This window comes from Sus scrofa, chromosome 6 (assembly GCF_000003025.6).
Source record: "Sus scrofa isolate TJ Tabasco breed Duroc chromosome 6, Sscrofa11.1, whole genome shotgun sequence".
NCBI lineage: Eukaryota > Metazoa > Chordata > Mammalia > Artiodactyla > Suidae > Sus > Sus scrofa.
The window spans coordinates 162,025,122-162,052,270 of NC_010448.4; the positions used below are offsets into that span (position 1 = coordinate 162,025,122).

At 34.9% G+C, this 27,149-nt stretch overlaps 1 protein-coding gene across 2 annotated transcripts in view; it reads left to right on the top strand.

The window, feature by feature from the left end:
* Positions 1-27,149, top strand: part of AGBL4 (ATP/GTP binding protein like 4) — a 1,262,788-nt gene that overhangs the window by 71,627 nt on the left and 1,164,012 nt on the right. For both annotated transcript variants that reach the window (XM_021097823.1, XM_021097822.1), the window contains exon 2: positions 21,915-22,037. In XM_021097823.1, the coding sequence (XP_020953482.1) occupies positions 21,915-22,037 (123 nt within the window). The remainder of the gene's footprint in view (positions 1-21,914; positions 22,038-27,149) is intronic.

Genomic DNA, 27,149 nt, shown 5'->3' on the forward strand with positions numbered 1-27,149 from the left:
AGAAACTTCCATACAGTCCTCCATAATGGCTACACCAATTTACATTCACACCATCAGTATAGGAAGGTTATCTTTTCTTCAAACCCTCTCTACCTCTTCCACACCCTTTGTTTTTTTGGAGACTTTTTAATGATGGCCATTCTGACTGCTGTGAGGTGGTGCTCATTGTAGTTTTGATTTGCATTTCTCTAATAATCAGTGATGTTGAGCATCTTTTCATGTATGTGTGTTAGCCAACTGTATGTCTTTTTTTTGGAGAAATGTCTGTTTATGTCTTCAGCCATTTTTCAATTGGGTTGTTTTTTTTTATTGCTGAGTTATATGAGTTGTTTCTATATTTTGGAAATTAAGCCCTTGTTGGTCATGTTGTTTGCAGATTTTTTCTCCCAGTTCCTAGATTGTGTTTTTGTTTTTTTTCTTTTAGTAATTTGTCTTGCTGTCCAAAAGCTTATAAGTTTGATTAGGTACCATTTGTTTATTTTTGTTTTTATTTCTATTGCTTGGGAGACTAACCTAAGAAAATCTTGGTACAATTTATGTCAGAGAATGTTTTGCCTATGTTCTCTTGTAGAAATTTTATGATGTCATGTTTTAGATTATCTGAGTCTTTTAGCCATTTTGAGTTTTTTTTTTTTTTTTTTTTTTCTGTATGGTGAGAGGGTGTGTTCTAACTTCATTGATTTACGTGGGCTGTCCTGCTTTCCCAGTACTACTTGCTGAAGACACTGTCTTCTCTCCATTGTATATTCTTGTCTCCTTTGTGAAGATTAATTGACCATAGACATATGGGTTTATTTCTGGGCTCTCTGTTCTGTTTCATTGATGCATTTGTCTGTTTTTGTGCCAATACCATGCTGTTTTGATTAATGTAGCTTTGTAGTATTGTCTGAAGTCTGGGAGGGTTATATGCATCCAGCTTTGTTTTTTTTTTTTCCTCAGGATTGCCTTGGCAATTCTGGATGTTTTATGTTTCCATATACATTTTAGGATTATTTGTTCTAGTTCTGTGAAAAATATCATGGGTAATTTGATAGGGATCGCATTAAATCTGTAGATTGCTTTGGGTAGTATGGTTATTTTAGCAATTTTAATTCTTCCAATCCAGGAGCATGTGATGTATTTCCATTTTTTGAATCCTAATTTCCTTGACTAATGTTTTATATTTCTCAGTGTACAAGTCTGTCATCTCCTTGGTCAGGTTTATTCCTAGGTATTTAAATTTTTTGGGTGCAATTTTAAAAGGCATTTTTTATATTCATTTTCTAATATTTCATTGTTAGTATACAGAATTTGCAACTGATTTCTGAATGTTAATCTTTTATCCTGCTTCTTTGCAGAATTCATTGATCAGTTCAAGTAGTTTTGTCTGGAGCCCTTAGGGTTTTCTATATATAGTATCATGTCATCTACATTTGATGACAATTTTACCTCTTCTCTTCCAATTTGGATGCTTTTTATTTTTCTTTCTTGTCTTATTGCTGTTTCTAGGACTTTCAATACTATGTTGAATAGAAATGCTGAGAGTAGGCATCCTTATTTATTCCAGATTGTAGCAGGAAGGCTTTCAGCTTTTCATTGTTGAGTGTTATGTGGGCTGTGGGTTTCTCAGCTATTTAGCTTTTGTTATGTTGAGAATGTTCTGTATATACCCACTTAGTTAAGAATTTTTGTTATGTATGGATATTGAATTTTGTCAAATGCCTTTTCTGTATTTTTTGAGATAATCATGTGATTTTTGTCTTTTCCTTTGTTGATGTAGTATGTTGCATTGATTGATTCATGAATGTTGAACCATTCTTGTGACCCTGGGGTGAATCTGCCTTGATCTTGGTGTTTTAGGTGTTCTTAGACTGGGTTTGTTAATATTTTATTAAGGATTTTTGCATCTATATTAATCAGAGATATTGGCCTATAATTTTATTTTTTGCTAGTGTCTTTGTCTGTTTTTGGTATTAGGGTAATTAATGGTGGCTTCATAAAATGAATTTGGGAGTATTCTCTTCTCTTCAATATTTTGGAAGAGTTTGAAAAAGATTGGTATAAGTTCTCTTTTGTATGTTGGATAGAATTCCCCAATGAAGCCATTTAGTCCTGGATTTCCATTAAAGGGAGTTTTTTCATTATAGATTCTACTTCACTTCTAGTGATTGGTCTATTCAAATTATCAGTTTTTTCCTGATTTAGCTTTTGTGGGTCATACGTATCTGGAAACTTGTTCATTTCTTCTAGGTTGTCCAATTCGTTGGCATATAATTGTTCATGGTATTCTCTTATGTTCTTTTGCATTTCTGTGGTATTTGTTGTTATTTCTCCTCTTTCACTTCTTTTTTGGTTTATTTGGGTCTTCTCTCTTTTTTTCTTGATGAGTGTGGCCAAAGGTTTGTCTATTTTGTTTACCCCTTCAAAGAAAAGGGTTTTAATATTTTTGTTTTCTATTTTTTTCCATTTTGGCTGTACCTGTGGTATGCAGAAGTTCCTGGGCCAGGGATTGAACTTGCACAATAGCAGAACCTGAGCTGTAGCAGTGGCAATGTCGAATCCTTAATCTACTGAGCCATAGAGGAACTCATTTTTTTTTTTTTTTTTTTTTTTTTTTTGTCTATTCTAGGGCCACTCCTGTGGCATATGGAAGTTCCCAGGCTAGGGGTTTAATCAGAGCTGTAGCCGCTGGCCTACGCCACAGCCACAGCAACACCAGATCCGAGCTGCGTCTGCAACCTACACCACAGCTCACGGCAACGCTGGATCGTCGGCCCACTGAGCAAGGCCAGGGATCGAACCTGCAACCTCATGGTTCCTAGTCAGATTCGTTAACCACTGCGCCACGATGGGAACTCCCCTATATTGTTTTTAAATCTCCATTTTATGTATTTCCTTTTGGATCTTTATTATTTCCTTCCTTCTGCTGACTTTAGTTTTTTGTTGTTGTTTTTCTTCTTTTTCTAATTCTTTCAGGTGTTTGATTAGGTTGTTTATATTGGATTTTTCTTGTTTTGAGTAAGGCTGTATTGCCCTAAAAACTGCTTTTGCTGCATCCCATAGGTTTTGTATGGTTGCGTTTTCTTTGTCATTTATCTAAAGGTATTTATTTAATTTCCTCTTTGATTTCATTATTGTCTCATTGATCTTTTAGTATCATGTTGTTTAATCTCCATGTAATTTATTTTTCTCATTTCTCTTTTTGTCGTTGACTTCTAGTTTCATGCCACTATGGGCCAGAAGGCTGCTTGAAATAATATCTATCCTCTTGAATTTGTTGAGGCTTTTTTTTGGTGTGTCCTAGTATGTGGTCAGTCCTAGAGATTGTTCCATGTGTAGTTGAAAAGAATATGTATTCTGTTTTTTTGGGGGGGTGGGGTGGGAATGTAATGTCTTGAAGGTAGCAATTAAGTCTCATTGTTCTATTGTATCATTTAAGATCTACGTTGCTTTATTTTCTGTCTGTAAGATCTGTCCATTGATGCAAGTAGGGTGTTAAAATATCATACTGTTATTCTGTTTCTGTTGATTTTTTCCTTTATGTCCATTACTATTTGTTTTATATATTGAAGAGCTCCTATACATGTATGTATGTTAATGAGTGTAATATTATTTTCTTGTATTGATTCTTTTATCATTATATACTCTCCTTCTTTATAGCCTTTTTTTTTTTTTTTGTCTTTTTTTGCCTTTTCTAGGGCTGCTCCTGTGGCATATGGAGATTCCCAGGCTAGGGGTCTAATCGGAGCCATAGCCACTGGCCTATGCCAGAGCCACAGCAATGTGGGATCCAAGCTGTGTCTGCAACCTACACAATAGCTCATGGCAACGCCAGATCCTCGGCCCACTGAGCAACACCAGGGGTCAAACCTGCAACCTCATGGTCCTAGTCGTATTCGTTAACCACTGCACCATGACAGGAACTCCTATAGCCTTTGTTTTAAAAGTCTATTTTGTTTGACATGAGTATTGCTACCCTTGATTTCTTGCCATTTTTGTATGAAATATCTTTTTCCATCTTTTCACTTTCAATCTGTGTATGTCCTTCAGTCTAATGTGGGTCTCTTATAGGCAGAATATTATAGCCTCTTGTTTTTTATCCAGTCTGCCACTCTATGTCTTTTGATTGGGACATTTAGTCCATTGAGATGTAAGGTAATTGTAGCTAGATATATATTTATTGCCATTTTAAATCTTGTTTTCCAGTTGGTTTTGTATTTCTTCTTTGTTCCTTTCTTTTTGTTTTTCCTTTCATGCCTTTTTTTTTTGTATTATGTATTCTCTTCTTTTGGCTTTTGTGAATATACTGTAAGTTTTAAATTTGTGTTTCTCTGTTTTTTAAATATGTTACTTGCTTTAGACTGGTAGGCGTATAGGTCCAAACATATTCTAAAAAAAGTTTTCACTCTTCTCCCCCACATTTTATGATTTTGATATTCTCTTTTACATCTTCATATTTATACTTTGGCTGTTCATTGTAGTTATCAATTTCACAAGAATTTTTTTGAAATCTATGTACTGGCTTATTTAAGTGATTCAATTTTTATTTTCTCTTTCCTATTGATTCTTGCTTTTTTTCTATTTAGAGAAGATTTTTCAATATTTCTTTTAGGATAGTTTTAATATTGCTGTGTTCTTCTGATTTTTGCTTATCTGAGAAATTCCATACCTCCTCTTCTCTTCTAAATGATAATCTTGCTGGTTAGAGTATCCTAGGTTGCATGTTTTTCCCCTCAGGACTTTTCAATATAACTTGCCACTTCCTCCTGGCCTATGAAGTTTCTGTAGAGAAATCAGCTAATAGCCTTATGGGGGGGTGGTCCCTCATAATTAATTCTTTGTTTTTTTCTCTTGCTGTTTTTAGAACCCTCTCTTTAACTTTTGCCCATTTAGTTATAATTATGTCTTTGTGTAGCTCTGTTTGGGTTCATCTTATTTGGGAGCTCTGTGCTTCCTATACCTGGGTATCTGTTTCCTTCTGTATATTTGGTAAATTTTCAGCCATACTTTCTTCAAATATATTTTTGATCTCCTTTTCTCTTTCTTTTCCTTCCGGCATCCCTATTGTGCATAGATTGAGATAATTTATATTATCCCCATCAGTCTCTTATATTGCTTTCATTGTTTTTCATTTGTCTTTCTGTCTGCTATTCTGATTAGGTGATTTTCATTATTTTGTATTCCAGATCATTTATTTGTCATTCTGCATTATTTGGTTTGCTATTTATTGCCTTTAGCTCAGCTTTTGTCTCAGCAAATAAATTTTGATTTTAATTGACTCCTCTTTATAGTTTCTAGTTCCTTTTTTACAGTACTCTGTATTTCTGTTGATAGTTAATTTCTTCAGTATTTTCATTACCTCCTTTTAGCACTCAAGGTCTAGGATGCTGGAGTGGTCTGTGTCATTGTTCTTTTAGGGGAATTCTCTTTATCTTTTGATTGGGAGTGGTTCCTTTGATTCTTCATTTTACTTCTATTTCTCTGACTCTCTGGGTTTAGGAGACAGTTATCTACTGCGGTCTTGGAGGTTTGCTTTTCTGTTGGAGCACCACTGTAGCCTGCTGGAGTCTAGTATTTTTGTTGCAAAGGCTGTTTTTAGAATGGATGCCTGCTGTATTTTTCCTTAGTGTGTGTTGGCTGATATTCCCTTGACAGAGGGTGTGACTGGTGTGACCAGAGCCTGCCCTAGGTAGAGCCAGTGCTAGATATTGAGCAGGGACTCCTCTTTGCTCTGTGGTTGTTACAGCCATTTCTGGGGCAGCATATGCTCCCCAGTTGTTGGAGTGGATGCCCCAGATATATTTCTGAACTACAGTGAGAGGTAGGTGGGACTGGGGAGCTCTCTCTGTGGAAGAGGAGCCACTGAGTATTCTTCCAAGTATTCATTCACTCAGAAGTGTGCTCTGTCTTGTCACCTGTTACCCATTGTGTGAGGTCACAAAGTACACTGTTTTTAGCGCTGCCCTCAGCCTCTCTTCAGGAATTCTGCCAATCAGCCCAGATGCCTCTCAGGCACTGTGCTTACAAAGCCACTATTGAAGATCACTTGGAGCAGAACCACTGAGGTTAGGCACCAGGATTGTGTTGTCAAGGACCTGGACCCACTGTGGGAGCTACTGAGCCCAGACCCTAGTCCTACCCCTGCATGCCTACAGAGCCCACAGCCTCTGTTGCCTGACCTCCCTACCATGGGAGCACCAATAATCCCATTGGATGTCTCACAGGCACTGAGTTTACAAAGCTTCCTGCAGAGTGTAAATCCATGGATCACAGAGCTACTGGGACACTTAGATTTTAGCCCTGGTTTCTAAGTTGCATGACCCTTAGGGATCAGCTTGGGATTTTAGTCCTGCCTCACGTGTGGGTAACTTGCAGGTGATTGCATTGTCCCAGAGCCATAGTGGCAGAGTCTCTCCTGCTGTGAGCACACTGAGCATGTGGCTGCTTTGGCAGGGGCCTTGCCTCTCTCTTTAAGAATGCACGTTAACAATGGGGCTTCAGTGGCAGACCTGGGCTTCTTCCTATGTACAACCTAGTTGTGGCTTGGATGAACTTCAGTCCCTTCAGCTGTCTTTGCACAGCCAACCCCAGTCCTCCCCCCAGGTCTTTGAAGCCCAAGATTTAGTACTCAGACTTTCTACACACCAGCAAATGTGCTTCTTATGCTGGGGAGTATAGGGAGGTGTCCTGGACCCTCTGTGGTGGTCTCTCTCTGTTCTGCCTGCTGCAAGATGGCTGCTTTATTCTGCTCCAAGCCTCTGAAGTTCTCTTTCTGTCTTGGATGATCTCCCTGCCAGTGAAGGGGCTTCCTAGGATGAGGGAACCTTTCCTCTTTCACAGCTCCCTCCCAGAGGTGCAGGCCCCTGTTTTCCCTTTTGTCCTACTCAGTTATGTTAAGATCTTTCTTGCAGTTTTGATTTTAGGAGATCTTCTGCCATTGTTCAGTCTGTATTCTATGAAAATTTTTCCACATTTTAATGTATTTGATGTATTTCTGCCATCTTGATCCAGCTTATGTTTTCTCTAAGTCTTGAATAAAGGGAGTTCCCATTGTAGCTCAATGGTAATGAACCTGAGTAGTATCCATAGGATGACGATTTGGTAGCTGGCCTTGCTCAGTGGGTTAAGGATTTGGTGTTGTGTGTGGTGTAGGTCGTAGATATGGCTTGTATCTGGCAGTACTAAGACTGTGGTGTAGGCCAGCAGCTGCAGCTCCAGCTCTATTTTGATCCTTATCCTGAGAACTTCCATATGCCTCAGGTATGGCCCTAAAAAAACAAAATGAAACAAAACAAAACAAAACACACTTTAAACCTTTTTAAATAATCAGATATTGCTGGAAAATGTGGTAGAATTTAACCCTGCCAAGATTGAAATTTGCTGTTTCTTGATTTTATCATCTTTTCTCATATATTCACTTATTGTCATTGATCCATTTACAACAGAAATGTATTCTCAAGAATGGGATATAAGAATTAGGGAATAATTACTCAGGAAGCTTATAAATATCTCTCATTCCGACTCTCCATCTCCACTGGTTTTACTTTAGTTGAAACCTCTTCATCTCTCATCTAGACTATTGCTTCAGCCTTCTAACTGCACTTTGCATACACTCTCATCCCTTTCTAATCCACTGTCCATACTACTGCCAGAGGAGTCTTTCTGTTTTATGAAGCACATCTTGTGATTTCACTGCTTAAGATCCATTAATACTTTCAATTTTTAGGAGATAAACTACCCATTTCTTAATAAACATGTAAGATTCTAAGTAGCCTATTTCTATGTAACTCTTCAGGTTGTTCTTTAAAAATCTCTGGGCCTTTTATTTCCAAGCAACCTGTCCTTTCTAGAATTGAGGCTTTGTAACTTGGCTGCCTGGTAGACACCTAGTTAAGACTCAGTTTAAGGATCTCTTTTTATCTTTTCTGTAGAAAAATTTTTTTTGGATTCTTCTCCAGTACAGGGGATTTATAACCTCTCTCTTGAAGTCTGTATTCTGCAGTGTTACATGTATCCATCAGAGAATTTAAAGTGCTTTTTTGCTTATTTTTCTGTTTCCCCTTCTTATACTCCTTGAAAGAAATCCTAACTTTTATTCATCTCTGGATCTGCAGCACATAGCCCAATGTGTAGCACAGAGTGGACACCCAGGGAATGCTGTGAGAGATTAATGAGAACCACTAAGAAACCTTTGGTAGGCTGTGGTTTGGAGAACACTATTCTGGAACTCTCTGAATATTGAGTCTGGAGGAAATAGATTAGGGACACCAGCCAGATGTTGTTTTTAAGGGTTCTGTTTTTAGCATGTAAATTAAAATTTCATTTAGAAGTACAAGTCTAATTTGGGAACCTGAATACAGTTGTAAAGCTTGACAAGATTACATATGTAAATTCTCCAAAGGCTGATCTATCATCATGCCTTCCTAAAACAGTGAAGTCTGTGTGGAAGAAGAATGTTCTCCAGGTCTGCATCCCAGACTCCTTGCTCCTTGAGCCCTCCTGCCTACCTCATTCAGTTACCGTCACTTGATCTGCTGTGCTCAAATCTTCACCGCAGAAGCAGCTTTCTTCTTTGCTCTCTGTGAAAATGCTCTGAGCCCAAAGGATAACATCTAACCTTAGATGCCTCACAAGGCCTTCCATGATCTAGTTTCTATATCCCTCTTCAGACTCTCACCTTGCTCCTCCATATAATGTCTTCCTGGAATTTCTTTGGCTAATTTTTACATACATTTTTAAGTTGGTTCAGGAAGACTTCTGTGAGGAAAGCTTAGATGTTGCTTCTTTGTGCTCTTATGGAACACATTTCTAATATTTATCACATTATACTATAATGTAGTGGTTTATTGGTTTGCCTCTTCCACTAATGTCCTTGATGGACAGGATGTTTTAAGATTTATATTTGTATTACTAGAACCTAACATAGTGGGTAGTAGTCATAAATAAATGCTTTGTTAAATAAATTGATAACTCTATATCCATAGTCCCAGAGGCAGTAGTCTCATCCATGGTCATACACTTAAAAAAGTAGCCAAGCAAGGATTCAGTCTTAGGTCTGTATTTTCCCAAATCCCATGGCACCAAACTATAGTCTCTGTACTGAACTTTTCCTTCTTACAGAAATAGAATATGTTTTCACTATATATCTTATTATTTTCAGTATGGTCCTTAACTAGATGGTCAGCTTTTTGAGAGTGTTATTATTAATTGTTAGTGTATTGAGTGATATATTAATTTTCAGCTTATTTTTCTTATATATCCTCCTAAGTTCTTGGCACAAGATAGGGTGAGTGCAAAAATATATCTTCAATAAATGTATGGTAATTAAAACATCCAGTAATTGATTGTAGCTTAGCAAATCTAAACATCATATTTATGTTGTAGATACATGCGCCTAGAGATAATTAGAATATGTGTATTTAGGAAGTTATTTTTTTAAAAGTTTTTGTTTTTTGAATCCTTGATGTATATCTTGCAAATATATTTGTAATGAGAACAAATGTGGTATATTTTATAAAATGCTAGGGAGAAGCTATGTAATGGTTTCTAGTTCACTGAGATTCAGATTCTCAAATGAATAGATTCTCTTTCCTGAAACACCCTCAAGTAGGAATTTTAGATTTACTTTTTTGGCTTAGAATTTGTGGGCTAAGTCTCATCTTCAATGTAATTTTCTCTCAAAATTATGAAGCCTTGGAAATATGGCTTTATAATGGAACTTTTGACAGATCCCTTTAACTGCATGTCATTTATACATAGAGGTAATTTATTGCTTCTTCCAAGGTGTTTTCGCCTGAGAGGTAGAATACATGTTAGCTATATATAAAGGTCAGTTTTAATTAATAAGCTGTTTTCCTTATTTTTGACCAGTATGAATAGCTTGTAACTTTTGTGTAGGATAGTTTTCCATGTAAAAATAAAACAAATTGATCCTTTGTCACATCCGTCAGCTGCATAACCCACTTAAATGTCAAAAATTCTGTGTAGCCCTAAAGTTTATTTCTGGTGCCTCTGCAGGCCTATTTATTAGAATAAAATAAGAGATAACTATCATATCCTTAAATCAGGTGTCCTTATAGATATAGATCTTTGTTTTTCCCTCTATAAAATATGTTCATAGTTTTTATTGCTAAATATTTGTTTTCCATATAGTATTTTTCAAAGGCAGGTAAAGATAATGACATTCATAGGATTAGATCTGTATTTTTTTAAAGATAAACCAGAATTATTTTATTTTTGGTTTTATCTCTAACTTCCTTACATTGAAAAACTTCATTGTGTTACTCCATCTCTACGTTTGGAGACAAATATTCTACACACTATAATAAGGGTATTTTAGAGTGTGTAATTTAACTGGATGCTCCAGTATTTAGTGTTTACTTCAAAGAATAGGCTTTTGATAAGACATTCTTTATGAATTTCAATTTAAATTATTCCTTTCCTTCTCTGAATCCTTGCTTATACTTTATAGAATTAAATATTTTATTCTTTTGGTTAAATACACTTCTTTCGAGATACAGGTGTCTTGATGATAATAATGATAATGAGGATGATGATAATAATAACCAACTACTTATTAAATACTATTTTCTAAGTGATTTAAATATATTTTCTGTGCCATTCATAGCAATGTAAACAAACTCTAAGTGAAAGTCTTACAGAGGTTACATTAACTTAGCAAAGATTACACTTATACATATCTGAGTTAGATGGAGTCAATCTCAGCTCTATGTGACTTTGAAATCCAAATTCTTACTACTAATTCGTGCTGCTATAACTAAATGTACCTTAAAATAAGAGTAAAAAGTTTGTGGTAAAAATCTGGGTGAAATAGCTGTATTGTTAATGTTAAAATGCACAGAAGTCAATAAATTAGAAGTTATTATTCAATAAGAATATTTATTTCATTATCCTATGTCACTTTGGATTTTTTATGCTACTGTAAATGTCATTTTAAATGGTTTTTTATATGTGTATAATGTAATTGAGGTGTTATTTCTCTGAGAATAGTAACTTTGCCTTTTCCACATTGTACATTTAAGTGTATTAATTGTGCATTATATTGCATTAATATCACAGTCTGTAGTCCCTGCCCTCCTCCCATCATCCTTTCTGTCAGTATACACATTTTTTAATAAGGAATTATGCTTTTATTTTTAACATGCATGGGGAAATAAATTAATCACAGCATTTAGCAAAGGTTTTACTCATGTTAAGACAGGGGAAAAAAGAACTTGCTCAGGGAAATATTTCCTGTAGAGTTTTGGGTTTAACTGCTGTAGTTATCCTAAAGCATAAAGTCAACTCTGTACATATTAGGTCAACCAGTTTCTTTAAATTTTTAAGGAGATAATACACAAATCCTGTCTGGAATTGCACTTAGCACAAAGATTTCAATAAATGCCAGATATCTTACCAATCATTACTGTTTAGTACTATTAATTTGACCATTATGTGGGGACCCCTTTGTCCTGCCTCCCCCACTACCTTTTGGACCTTATTTGCTTCCACACTCTCCCATATTCCCAGCATACTGGCTTTCTTAGTATAAGTATGTTTTATGGTATTTTCCTTTCTTTTATTATTTGGTCTCATTATATCACAACTGTTTATCTTAGTAAACTGTAAATGTAAAAATGATTCTTTTGATGAATTTAAAATATATCTCATATTCCTTGTGCTCTCAATAAACAAAAACCAATATTCAATACTGAAATCAAATTTAGTTCCTAAAAGTCCTTTTTTATATCAGTAAAGTGATGAATATTTATAGGTTACTGATGTTGTGCCAAACATTCTGTCATACTTGGAATGGAGAGAGAAAGTAGTGATAAAAAGAAAGGACATTAGAATCTTCTGATGAGAGGCTGCAATCACTAGGTAAAAAGACACACATTATAAATATATAATAAATTAGTAAGAAAAAGCTTAAATATGTTGTAAAAGAATAAAAAGATGCAGTATAGAGGAACTATAACTATTATTATTTGGAGAAGTCATGTAAGATTTCCCAGAGAAGATGACATTTCATATAGATCTATAGGATGAGAAGGATTTCTCCACAAGGAAAAATGGGGATATGCATATATCTAGTCAGATGGAAAACATTATAAAGAATTCTAATGTTTGTATTTGTATTAAAGTCACTATAATCACAACTGTTGCAAATATTAATTGATATAGGAATGTGGTATTAGTGAATCAATTACAGTGAGTAATAATGCTTTTGGTGACATGATTATCTAAAATGGTGATAATCTGGATAAAACTGTGAACAAATCAGTTGCAGTCTTTCCTTGATTTACATGTTAGCTGTATTCTTAGAAAAATCAGTGTTTATTAAAGCCATTCAAAGTGTTTTGTGGGTGTAAAACTGGTTCTAAAGCTCACATAATTATAAATAAGATTTTTACATACATGGATATGTACATACATGAATTTCTGAATATATCTGACTAACTTTTCTCTACTTTGCAATACCTCTAGCATCCCTGGTGTCTACCACCCATGCCATCAGTGCTCTTCCATCATTGTGAAAACAAAGCAAAAAAATGCCTCAATGAATTTCCAAAATTCTCCCTAAGAATACTTGCTTACATTGATAACCACCTCAACAGAATAATTAAAATAAGAATAGAACTAACAAAAATCATTAGAAAGAGAGGTAGAAAATAATGTACACAAACTATTTCCTTATTTTTCATTGAAGAGTTTCAGTAGATACCATTTGACATTAATAAATTAAGATACAGAAGGATAAAGCTATTGCGTAGTATAATACCTAAGAAACTAAAATCAGAAGTGGTTAAGAGCATTTGCATCTAGAGAATGAGAACAGCATTTGAGAGGTGTGAGTCATATATATGTGTGTGTGTGTGTGTATGTGTGTGTATGTTTTTTCCATACATATATATAGGGAATTAATTCTGTGACATGAAAATAATTTCTTGCTCTTTTACTTTTAAACATTTTCAAATAATCTTTGAGGTATAGTTTGCATGTAATAACATATAGCTATTTTAACTGTACATTTTAATGCATTTTGACAAATATGTAACATACACTCATGTGACCACCACCATCATGATATATGAGCTTATTTTTTTTCCCTAAAAACTCTCCAATTCTTCAAGCACTATTTGTTTTTACAAACTGCACCTTTATCATTGCATCTTTGTTGAAAATTAATTTACCTTATGTATGTGGATGCATTTCTGCACTCTTTATTCTGATTCACTGATTTGTATGACTATCCTGTAAGTCTTATCATGCAATTTAAGTTCTTCAACTCTTATTTTTCAAAATCATATTGACTTTTCCAGAACCTTTGAGTTTCTATATAAATTTTAGTGTTTATTTCTAGAAAAAAATGCTACTGAGATTTTGATTGGTATTGCATTTACTCTAGAGATCAATTTTTGGAAAGTTGTCATCCTAACAATAATGAGTTCTCTAATCCATGAACATGGTATGTCTTGCCATTTAATTGAGACTTCTTTAATGTCTGTCAGCAATCTTTTTAAATTAAATTTTCAATATGCAGTTCTTATATATAATTTGTTAAATTTATGGTTGTGTATTTTGTGTTTTTTGATGTTATTATAAATGGTACTGTATTTCAAAGTTCATTTTCCAGTTCTTCGTGGCTAGTGCCTTTCTGGGATCTCTACTTAATGCCCTGAGTTTTCAACATAGATTCTGTCTCTACTCTGAATGGTTGTGTCTTGAATGTTTTCCATCTCTGTGCACTTTGGAGATTGTTAGTCTACGACTTCTTGGTCACTCTTCATCTGGCCTCATGGCGTTTGACGCCACATGGCTTAGCCAAAGTCTTAAGCAGACATTGTGTAGATTTTTGGTGTTCTGGCTCTCATAGTGCTCACCTCTTCAATAGTCTGACCTTTTCATTTTCCTCAGTATCTCCAAACTCCTTTTTCTGTCTATTCAACTCAGAAAACCATCCTGTTATGCTTGGGAACCCTTTCCTTCCTGTACCATCTTCCAGAAAGTGTCACTAATTTAAAAGCTAGTAATATCATCAGACTCACCTCATTTTTCCCCTTCTCTCAGACATCACAGACATCTCTGCTGAGATGGTTAGGGTCAAAGATGTTTTCAAAATTTTGAATGTATTGTACATTTGATTGTACAGTTTGATTGATTACATTGATGTCAACCCTTCCCCTTATCTGCAGCCCTTGAAAACCACTGATTTTTTAAAAATACCTATAATTTTGCCTTTAATTTTTTTTTTCCTTTTTGCCATTTCTTGGGCTGTTCCCATGGCATATAGAGGTTCCCGGGCTAGGGGTCTAATGGTAGCTGTAGCCTGCTGGCCTATGCCAGAGCCACAGCAATGCAGGATCTGAGCCGTGTCTGTGACCTACACTGTAGCTCATGGCAACGCCGGATCATCAACCCACTGAGCAAGGCCAGGGATCAACCCACAACCTCATGGTTCCTAGTTGAATTCGTTAACCATTGTGCCATGATGGGAACTCCTGCCTTTAATTTTTTTAATTTTTAAATTTTTGGCTATTTGTATTTCTTTGGAGGAATGTCAATTCAAGTTCTTTGCCTATTTTTGAATTTTTTTGTTGTTGTTGCTAAGTTGTAGTGGTTCTTTGTATATTCTGGATATTAATTCCTTATCAGATATGTGATATGCAAATATTTTTTTCAATTCTGTATATTGTCATTTCACTCTGTTGATGGTTTTTTTTTTTTTTGTCCTTTTTAGGGCCACACCCACAGCATGTGGAAATTCCCAAATTAGAGGTCGAATCTGAGCTTTAGTTGCTGGCCTAGGCCACAGCCACAGCAACTTGGGATCCGAGCCACATCTGTGACCTATGCTGCAGTTCATGGCAACGCCAGATCCTTAGCTCACTGAGTGAGGCCAGGGATTGAACCTTCATCCTCCTGTTGATGGTATTTAATGCACATTTTTTAATTTAGATGAATTTCAGTTTATCTTCTTCTTTTTTTTTCTCCTTTGGTTGGCAGTGCTTTTGGTGTCATGTCCAAGAAATCATCGCTAAATCAAGAGTTCATGTTTTGGTGTTTTCTCTCTATTTCTTCTAAGAGTTTTTAGTTTCAGCTTTTACATGCAGGTTTGTGATCCATTTTTGAGTTAATTTTTGTTTATAATGTAAAGTATGGATGTAGCCTGATTCTTTTTTTGTGTGGAAAATTCTATTTTGTTCTATAAGTTTTATAGTTTGATGTTTTATGTTTGGGTTCTTGATTTATTTTGCATTAATTTTTATGCATGATGTGTGGTTGTTTTTAGTATATGGGTTATTAATTCTTCCAACACCATTTGTTGTAAATTTATTCTTTCTACATTAAATTACCTTTGTACCTCTATTAAAAAACAACTGACTATATATGTGTGGAGGTATTCTACACAGTCTATTCTGTTCCAGTGAAGTGTGTGTCTATCTCTTCCATTTTGTTTTTTTATAAAATTATTTTCATTGTTTAGTTTATTTCGCCATGTGAATTTAGAACTAGCTTGCTGGATATTTGGTTGGGAATATGCTGAATCTATAGATCAGTTTATGGAAAATCGATATCTTGGCACTATTGAATCTTCTAATCTGTTAACATGGTTTATTTCTCTTCTTATTTAGGGCTTTTTAAATATCAGTGCTTTTAATTTTAATCATATGCTTCTTGCAAAGGTTTGTCAGAGTTATACCTAAGTGTTTTGTACTTTTTGCATCATTGTGATACTGCTTTTTATTTACATTTCCATTTGTTTGTTGCTAGTATATAGAAATACAATTGATTTTTTGTTGTTGTTTTTGACTGTGCCCACGACATGTGGAAATTCCCAGGCTTGAAATCGAACTCACACCATGGCAGCAACCCTAGCTGCTGCAGAGATAATGCTGGATCCTTAACCTGCTGCACCACAGGGGATCTCCTACAATTGATTTTTTGTATTGAACTTTTGTTCTATAACATTGCTGAACTCATTTTTTACAACTAGTGGCTTTTTAGTAAATGTTTTGAGATTTTCTTTTTTTTTAAATTTATTTATTTTTTAAAATTTTCCCACTGTACAGCAAGGGGATCAAGTTATCCTTACATGTATACATTACAATTACATTTTTTCCCCACCCTTTGTTCTGTTGCAACATGAGTGTCTGGACATAGTTCTTGATGCTATTCAGCAGGATCTCCTTGTAAATCTATTCTGTGTCAGATAACCCCAAGCTCCCAGTCCCTCCCACTCCCTCCCCTTCCCATCAGGCAGCCACAAGTCTTTTCTCCAAGTCCATGATTTTCTTTTCTGAGGAGATGTTCATTTGTGCTAGATATTAGATTCCAGTTATAAGTGATATCATATGGTATTTGTCTTTGTCTTTCTGGCTCATTTCACTCAGGATGAGAGTCTCTAGTTCCATCCATGTTGCTACAAATGGCATTATGTCATTCTTTTTTATGGCTGAGTAGTATTCCATTGTGTATATATACCACCTCTTCCGAATCCAATCATCTGTTGATGGACATTTGGGTTGTTTCCATGTCCTGGCTATTGTGAATAGTGCTGCAGTGAACATGCGGGTGCATGTGTCTCTTTTAAGTAGAGCTTTGTCCGGATAGATGCCCAAGAGTGGGATTGCGGGGTCATAGGGAAGTTCTATGTGTAGATTTCTAAGGTATCTCCAAACTGTTCTCCATAGTGGCTGTACCAGTTTACATTCCCACCAGCAGTGCAGGAGGATTCTCTTTTCTCCACAGCCCCTCCAGCACTTGTTGTTTGTGGACTTCTTAATGATGGCCATTCTGACTGGTGTGAGGTGATATCTCATGGTAGTTTTGATTTGCATTTCTCTTATAATCAGCGATGTTGAGCATTTTTTCATGTGTTTGTTGGCCATCTGTATATCTTCTTTGGAGAAATGTCTATTCAGGTCTTTTGCCCATTTTTCCATTGCTTGATTGGCTTTTTTTGCTGTTGAGTTGTATAAGTTGCTTATATATTCTAGAGATTAAGCCCTTGTCAGTTGCATCATTTGAAACTATTTTCTCCCATTCTGTAAGTTGTCTTTTTGTTTTCTTTTGGGTTTCCTTTGCTGTGCAAAATCTTGTCAGTTTGATGAGGTCCCATGGGTTTATTTTTGCTCTAATTTCTATTGCTTTGGGAGACTGACCTGAGAAAATATTGTTTTGAGATTTTCTATGTAGACAAATACATTATCTGTGAATAGGGACAGTATGTATTTTATTTTTTGTTTTTGTCTTTTTGTTTTCTTTTTATTGTCTTCTTGTTTAGGAAGGATGCTTACAATGATTGCTGAATGGGAGTGATGAGAATGGACATCCTTGTCTTGTGTCTAGTACCAGGAAGAAAAAAATTTCAGTCTTTTGCAATTATTTAATATAGTTGAATTCTCTATGTACTTTATATATATATATATATGAAATGATGCTTTAATCCAGTTGAGGAATTCCCCTTAATTCCTCTTAGGCTGAGAATTTTGTCAGATTTTTTCCCCCCATCTATTGGGATGATCATATAGGTTTGATTTTTAGTCTCTTGATTTAGTGAATTACATTGATTTTTGCACATTGAACCAATCTCGCATTCCCAAGATGAATCTTACTTGGTCATGATGTATTATACTTTGCTGATAATTTCATGAGGATTTTGAGTCTATGTTCATAAGAAAGACTAGCAATTTAGTTTTCTTTTTTTTTTTTTTGGTAATGTATTTGCTTTGTCATTTCTTCTTAGTTCACAAAATTATGGCTTAAGGTTGTTCATGACATTCCCTTATTATCCTCTTAATGCCTGTAGGATTTTAGTGATGTTCCGTTTTTCATTTATTATGTTGTTAATTTGTCAACTATTTCTACTGATTACAAAGATGATATTGTTGAAGGGGCTCCAACAAATTATTTCTTTCAATTATCTTTCATGTATCTTGAATCTCTGTTGTTAAGTGCATACACATTTACAATTGTTATGTCTTCTTGATGTTATATAACCATAACATTATGGTTATATAATGTCTGTCTTTATGCTTGGTATTATTTTTTGTTTTTTAGATCTATCTTATCTGACCTTAATATAGCCTGACTCTCTTTTGATTATTGTTTGCATGATATATCTTTTAAATCCTTTTACTTGTAACTTACATGTCTTTGTATGTATATATGTTGTGTATGTATATATGTATGTATTTACAGAGCTGCACCCACAGCATATGGAATTGAGTCAGAGCTGCAGCTGTTACCCTACACTACAGCCACAGTGACACCAGATCTGAGCCATTTCTGCAACCTACACCATAGTTCATGGCAATGCTAGATCCTTTAGCCCACTGAGTGAGGCCAGGGATCAAACCTGCATCCTCATGGATACTAGTCAGGTTCTTAACCTGCTGAACCAGAATGGGAACTCCTATGTCTTTGTATTTAAACTTAATTTTCTATAGACAGCATCTTGTTGGTTTTTCTGATTTATTTAATCTGGCATAAACATGTAATTGCACTGCCTATATTATTTGGAAGATTATTTAATATGTGATTACATTTAATTTATTATGCTAGTTTTTGTCTAATTGCTCCATCTTTTCTTTTTCCCTTTGTCCTCTTGTTTTTTACCTCCTTTTGGATTAATTGGCTATTTCTTTTAGTTCCATTTTATTTTCACTATTGGCTTATTTATAACAATTTTTTCAGTGTTTATCCTACACTTTTCAATATGTCTTTATATAATTCATCTACTTTCAAATAGTATTATACAGTTTTATATTTAGTTTAAGAAACTTATTAGACTATACATCCAATTGCTCCCTCCCATTTTTTGTGCTATTATTGCTATATATTTTACTTTCACATATAGCATAAACCTATAATATTTTGCTACTCTCTTTAGCTAATCATTTATCTTTTAAAGTGATTAAAATAAGAACATTTATATTTATTTCCATTTATATCAATTCTGGAGTCCTTCATTCCTTTTTGTGGATCTTAGTTTATGCCTTTTATCATGTCCTTTTCCATGAAGAACTTTTTAAAAGAAATTCTTTTAATAACAGAATGCTGATAATGAATTCTCTCATCTTTTGTTTTTCTCATATATGCTTATTGCGGCCTTAAGTTTTGAAAGATATTTTTACTGGGTCTAAAATTTTAGGTTGGCATTTTTTCCCCAATAATTTAAAGATGTTATTCCTTTGACTACTGTTTTCCAGTTTCTTATGAGTAGTTTAATTTTTTATCTTCGTTCCTTTGTATGTGACTTATATTTTTAAATATGAAATATCCCATTTAAAAATATGTTCTGCTCAAGCTTCTTGGGTCTGTAGCTGGATATCCTTCATTAATTGTGGGGAATTCTCAGGTATTATCTCTTCAACTATTTCTCCTGCCCTCTCATCTCTTTCTAGAATTCCAGTTATACATGTACTAAACTATTTTATATTATTCCATAGCTCTTAGATGCTGTGTTCTTTTTTTTTCCTTCTTGCCTTCATATTTTGTTCAGATTATTTCTATGGATTTGGAATTCACAATTCTTTCCTCATCTGTGTCGAGTCTACTGATGAGTACACTGAAGACATTCTTTATCTCTTTTATTGTGTTTCTCAGTTTTAGCATTTCCTTTTGGTTCATTATTGTAATTTCCATCTCGCTACTGAAATTCCCAATTTGTTCATGCATTTTGTCTTCTTTTTCTACTAGGAAACTTAACATATTATTCTAAGTTATTTTAAATTCATTGTGCGATAATTCCGATATCTGGTCTTTTCTGAATTTATTGAAACTGAACACCACCTGTGGGGCTCCTGGGCGCAAAAGCCTTTCTATGTCCCCCATTTCTTGTTCTTCGGAAATGGGCCTCATTCAGCCACCATGACCTTCCCTGAGTTCCTAGGGACAGGTTCAGACAGGCTGATCAGGGAAGGGAGGGGATGTGTATGATAAGGATTAGGCACCCTGAGCACAGTTGCCTGTGGATTAAAGATTATTAGCATATGATGTTTTTCAGGAACTTTCCTAGTTTGTTCTAATCTCTGTTCAATATGCCCTCTCCTCAAGTACTGTTATTCTAGGCAATAACCCAGAAGACCACCATCATGCTCATAACAAGATCTCCTGACTCCAGCTTTGATGACTAAGATTCCCCTAAAGAAAGAAGAATGCATATCTGTCCCAATCCTGATTCCTATCTGAAAACCTGTTTTTCTCCTTTTTACTATAAAACTCCTCGCAATTCTTTCTAACGGGGATGGGGTGAGGGGGAGAGGGGGACACAGTCTTTAGCACATTAGCCTACTGTGACCCTCCTTTGCCTGGTAAAGCAATAAGCTATTTTTTTTCTCCTTTACCTCTGTCTCTACCTTTCAATTTGGCACTGGCAGAGGCTGAATTCTGGCAACAAATTTTTAGAGGAATAGGAGCTCTCTAATAATATTCATATATAGTCTTGGCCCAGGACTGTTTGCTGTTCTTCCCCCATGTATGGAGGATTTTTTTCTTTTGCTGTTTCTCCTCTTTCAGTGAGTCTCACTTGTGCACCGAAGTTAAAAAGTTGTTATTCTTTCTCTAGTGTGTTAAGCCTTTTTTTTTTTTCTTCCCTTAGGGAAAAGGGTATTGGTAGGACCAGTGCCCTTCTACAGACCTGCATCACAAAGAAAGGCATTTTCTAGTCTTCTGCCTTGCTCCTAATCTTTCTCCTAAACACTTGATGGGAGCTTTTACAGAAGAGTCTCCAGTGCTGTGAAATCCTTTCTGGGCCTATGATATCCAGGGGTTCTACACACTCATGTTTCCTACACTAGACCTTTAGCAATTTTTTTTTTTTAAATTTAGTTTACTTCTTTTAAATCCCTTGTATAACACCTGTGTTTTTTTCTCCTGGACTCTGTCGTAGAAGAGTTAGTGCTTGTTTGTCATCTGTTTTTTGGCGGGGCCTGACTTTTTTTGGATATCTGATTTCTAGTTACCTTGCAATCTCAGTTCTCTGACAGATTTTTATAAATTGTGGTTTCGTTCTTTATTGAGATATTTCTTGTTAAAGTGGAAGTGATGATCTTTCCAGTTTTCTACATCCTATGTGGAAGTGAAACTTAAAACACTTAAAAAAATTTAAGTTCCTATCAGGAAATATAGCTTTTATGCTAATTTAGTGGTTCTTAAATTACTTCTGGTGGTGGAACATTTAGCTACTTATAACATTAGTTATAGAACTATTGCTTTATTCCATAATAAAATAATTATGTATGTATTTGTGAGAAATTAAATATACTACCATTTGTTGCATAATTGATGAAATTTAGTGAAATTTTTTTGTATTTCAGTAGTGATAATAGATATTTTTCATGTCTAACTCTCATAATACAATTTTGAAAAGTAGGTTTTACCATTCCCTTTTTATGGATAAGAGAAACTGAGGCTTAAAGGGATTAAATTGATTGCTCACATCATAGATAATTAATATGTAGAAGAGATGACATTTGAACTCATATCTTTCTGATTTAAAAAATGTATTCTCTTTCTACTTTAAAACAATGTGGAGAGGAGTTCCCATTGTGGCACAGCAGAAATGAATCCGACTAGTATCCATGAGGATGCAGGTTCCATCCTTGGCCTCACTCAGTGGGTTGGGGGCATTGCCATGAGCTGTGGTGTAGGTTGCAGATGTGGCTTGGATCCTGAGTTGCTGTGGCTGTGGCACAGGCCAGTAGCTGTAGCTCTGATATTCAAGTTTCCCTAGCCTGGAAACTTGCATATGCCATGAGTGTGGCCCCCCAAAAAAGCAAAACAACAACAACAGTATGAAGATAATTTCTTTAATGCCTGGATAAGCACTAAGTGATGGGGGGGGACATTAATGATAAAAATTTTATTGGACTTCTGTTAATAAATTCATTTTGAATTCTGTTTAACATGAGCAAATTTTCAAAAAATAGGCAATGACATGGGAAATGATGATGCCATCGGAGGGAATGTGAGCAAATATATGGTGCTTCCTGCTGGATATTGTGGACAGCCCAGAAAAGGACATCTTATCTTTGATGCTTGCTTTGAAAGTGGTGAGTGTATCAAAGGCCTTTCCTTTTGAGCTTGTCTTGTGAGGTTTTTTTCAGAATCTAATTCCATCTAACCATTTAGTGTGATTCAGTCCATTTAATTTTTTATCTTAATGAAACAAGTTGTCAGAAAAAAATCAATTTTGAAGGAATTAACTTGAAAATACTTAAAATTAAATGCTATGTTTTTGTTGCTATAAATGATTAGAAGGATAATGGCAGTACTAATGAACATTTATACAGTACCTTTTATTTTTCAAATACTTACCCAGATATTATTTCTGGGATAAAACTGACATAATTTGACTACTTGATAAATCATTAATTACTCAATATCTGCAATGTACCTAGTTCTTAGTCTTTCTGAAGCAATTAAAGAATAGATTCAGTTGAACATTAAAAAAACAGCAATAGTAATATACTTCATAAACAGCAAATGCTGTGAGTGTTCTGAAAGTGGAGATCAGAGCTTGATTGTGAATTTCCATCCAGCAGGAATTGAATTTTGTTTACTTCTTTATACCTAACCTCATACTCTGAATAGCATATAGGCATGTAGTAGGTATTTGGAATATGTTGAAAGTATTAATAAGAAAGGTAAACACAATTCATTTTAAAAGTAATTATTGATTATTTTTGGTTTTGAATATTGTGCATGCACAAGCATGTGTGAGTGTGTGATTGAAGGGACACTCCAGTTAAATGATAGTTCTCTGAACCCTAAGAACAGTGTTTGTTTATACCAATAATTTAAAAATTGTTTATGCAGGGTCTTGCTCTTTGTTTATTCCATGGTGTTTTAGTTAACAGGGCTGCCATTATAAAGAATCATAAGCTGACCAGCTTAAACAACAGAAATTTATTGTTTTACACTTCTGGAGGATGGAAGTCTGAGATCAAGATGTTGGGAGGGTTGGTTCCTTCTAAAGGTTGAGAGGAGGAATCTCTTTAGTGTCTCTCCTCTGGCTTCTGATGGTTTGCTAACAAACTTTGGTGTTTCTTGGTTTGTAGAAGCATCACCCTGATGTATGCCTTCATTTGCACACGGCATTCTTCCTGTGTTCCTGTCTATCAATAAATATTTCCTCTTTGTAAGGACACGAGTCATATTGGATTAGAGCCCACTTTAATGACCTTATTTTAACCTTCTAGACTATTACCTGCTTTAGGGTGGATTCTGAGTCTGATTAATCCATGTTCTTCCACAGAACCTAGCAGAGTGCTTACAAAATGAAGCACAGAGTTTCTGTTGTATTTACTTGTTCAGTGAAATAATTTGACCAACAGAAAGATGAGGAAAGATTAATTTTCTGATAACTTTGGTGGAAAAGCCATGTTTAATTGCTTGCAATTTCCCAGTCCACCAACTTCTCTCAAGCCCTCATACCTTTAGATATGCTGTTTCCTCTGTGCTGCAGATGCCTGTCTCCACCTGGTAACATGTTAAATTCAGACTCAGGCCAGAATTTCTTCCTCTGAGAAGGTACCTCTCAGGCAGGTTTGACTGTCTCAACCTCTATATTTAAGGCACATTTTCTATAATTTACAGGCCTCTTCTGTGCATTGTAGTTATTTAATTATCTCTTTCTTTGTCTTTATTGCTGAAAATTCCTTGAAGTCAGGGATTGGTTCTTATGAATTTTTATTCTCTAGCACTTAATGTACTATTAGAAACTGACTAATGAAATGGATTTACATGGTTTATCTGACTGAGAATTCAAAATAACTATCCAAGGTCAAGAAAACCTTTTGTGAATAAAGTGACAGTTTCAACAAAGAGATAATACTAAAAGTGCCAAATAGTAAGAATGAAGCTGAAGAACACAGTAACTGAACTGAAAAAATTTTCTAGAGAACCTCAACAGCAGACTAAAACAGAACAAAGGATCAGTGGATTTGAATACATATCTTTGGAAACAATTCCGAGGAACAAAAAGTAAAAACATTGAAATAGAATGGAAAAAGCTTAAGGAGTTTATGGAATACCCATCAAATAGATCAATATATGCATTATGGGAGTCTCAGAAAGAAAAATGAGAGCAAGAGCTAGAGAAATTAATAAATGAGGGAGAACAGATAGTGAACAAATGGTCTTCATAAAGTGAGTTTTTAAGATCAATAAAAATATTTTTTATATTTAAATAAAAATTTAACATTAATAGCAAAAAGAACCTTAAGGAAGAATACCAGTAACAATTATTCCTTTATTACTTATTATTTGCCATACCCTCTAAGATGTAATATACCTAGTTTGTCTCATTACATACACAGAAAAGTCTTCTGAGGTATATCTCTCTTCATACAAGGTGAGGAAACTGATTCTCAGAGGTGTGAAGTTATTTACTTTGAATTACATGACTGACAAATAGTGTAGCTAAATTTGAAACTGAGGATTTCTTAGCTCCAAAGGCCATACTTTTAACCATTGTTATAGGTCAACTTATGACATGTGAATAATAGTTATATTGCTGAAAAACTATCATTAAGTGATAAGGCATATAGGAAAAGATTTTATGATAAAAAATGAAAAATCACTGTCTTTAAATAGGCCATCCAGATAAAAACTATGTTTAGTTGCCATCATTTTCAATTTGAGGATTGTTTTTATGATTTATATCCATGTATGTGTATTGAGTATGAGAAGTATACTGCAATTCATAATTCATATTAATTAGTTAGCTTGAGAGATTTAGTATTTTGTATTAAATTACTGTGGCATGAAAAATGGTCAGTGAAATAAAGATATGGTTCAGTTACTTTATATCATTTCAAACAATGGAAATGAAAACTTAAAATTTTTATTTTTAATTCTCCCAATGGAATTTTACTACATTTGTTTATGTGTGTGTGTGTGTGTGTGTGTGTGTGTGTGTGTGTGTGTGTGTGTGTGTGTGTTTCTTTTGGCTGTCCCGTGGCATATGGAGTTCTTGGCCTGGGGATCAGATTCGAGCTTCAGTTGTGACCTATGCTACAGTTGCAGCAATGCTGGATCCTTTAACCCACTGAGTCAGGCTGGGGATCAAACCTGTGTCCTGGAGCTGATCCCTTTGTACCACAGTAGAAACTCCTATTTGTGCCACAGTAGAAACTCCTATTTGTGTAATATTTAAAAATTAATAATCTGATTCAACCCCTAGCCTGGGAATTTCCATAGGCCATGGGTGTGGCCCTAAAAAGACAAAATTAAAAAAAAATTAAAATGTTTTATTTCCATTTGAAAGAAAATAAAATTGTCTTTATTCTTTTTTATCTTTATTTTTTAATCATAGTGTAGTTAATTTACAATGTATTAGTTTCAGGATAGCAAAGTGATCCAGAGTGATACACACACACACACACACACACACACACACACACACACATTCTTTTTCATCTTCTTTTCCTTTATAGGGTATTAGAAAATGTTGAGTATAGTTCCTTGTGCTATACAGAAGGTTCTTCTTGGTTATGTACTTTATATATAGTGTTGTATATATGTTAACCCCAAACTCCTAATTTATCCCTTCCTCTCTTTTTCCCCTTTGGTAACCATAAGTTTGTTTTTTCTTCTTTATAAATCTACCAACCAGTAGATATGTTTTATCCTGTGGGAAGAATACAATGTACAGTTTTTGGCCTAAAGGAGTTTAGTAGGAGAGTTTCACAAAGACTGTGATTGAATTAACCACAACATTTATTATCTAAAGTAAATGTTTTTGCCCACAACAAATGCTAACCTGGAGGGGATTCTGGGACAAGAGACATACCTTGTGACTTGTCTGCATCTAACCAGGATGTATGGTACTTCTATCTCTATTAGAGTTAAGTACTGAGTAATAAGAAAACATAGCAAAAACTTGTCTTTTTCAGCAGAGTGTTGGGAAGGTAAGTTTGCAGACAATGCTTGTTAGAGGAGGCTACTCTGAGGTAGGTCTTGATTGATTAGTAACATTTTATCCGGTAAATTTTGGCATTTTGGAAAGACTGCCCAATTCTTGTAAAGTCACATAGAAAGACATGAATACTAGAGAGATAATAGTACTTTCAGGGAATGGCAAACTGCAGCTACCTCTCAGAAATGGAGAGTATTCCTGAGAGTAAGGGCTCACTAAAACTTTTTAATTAATTGAACATTATTTCTCGCCATCTCAAAATTCACTTCTGATATATGTCATCTGTCATCTCCTTATATCCATTCTCAAAGAAGTAGGTATGCTTTACTTTTTCCTCTTTTGAGCAAATATTGTAATGATACTATGTGTCCACATCCTGAACCTGGTTTGTATGTTTCTCCTTGATGGTCTCTTCTTCTTCACAGCCTCACCCGTGTTTACATCTGCCCTGTGGACCTTCCTGACCTATGGGTATTGCTGTACTTTCTGTTTTGCTAATCTTGAGTTTTGGCCTTGACCAAAGGGTTTTTAGCCTATTATCTGTACTGGGATTTTCCCATGGGATGCTGGTAGGAGAAGGTATTAGGCAAGTACCCTCTGGTACTCCCTCTGCTTGTTATTAAATGAGTGGTTATAAAATCTTGCAACTTTTTCAGAGCCACAATTTCTGTCCTAGACCAGATCATCAGTAAGTTTACTGGACTTGTATAGTAGCTTTCTAAACTCACTCTGGTCTGTTCTCTACAATGTGCCACCAAAGTTAAGATGGAAATCATTTCTTTATTGCTTAAAATCTTTCATAACTTCCTATTGTCCTCAAGATAAAACCCACATGTTTTTATTTAACAATGTCTTTGAAGTTCCTATATATAAAAAACTATTCTGCCATAAAAGAAGGAAATTCTGCCATTTGCAATAGCATGAATGGACTTTGAGGGCATTATGCTAAGTTAAATAAGTCAGACAGAGAAAGACAAGTACTGTATAATATGGGAGATCAAAAAAACAAAACAAACCCAAAGAACAGCCAAACAAAGAAACAATCAAAAACCAAGTTCATAGATACAGAGAACAGATTAGTGTTTACCAGAGGGAAGGTCGATGAAGGATGGGTGAAATGGATGAGGGTCAAAAGGTTCAAACTTCCAGTTATAAGTTAATAAGTCATAGAAATGTAATGTACAACATATACTGTTTTTTGTATTTGAGAGTTTCCAGGAGAGTAAATCTTAGAAGTTCTTAT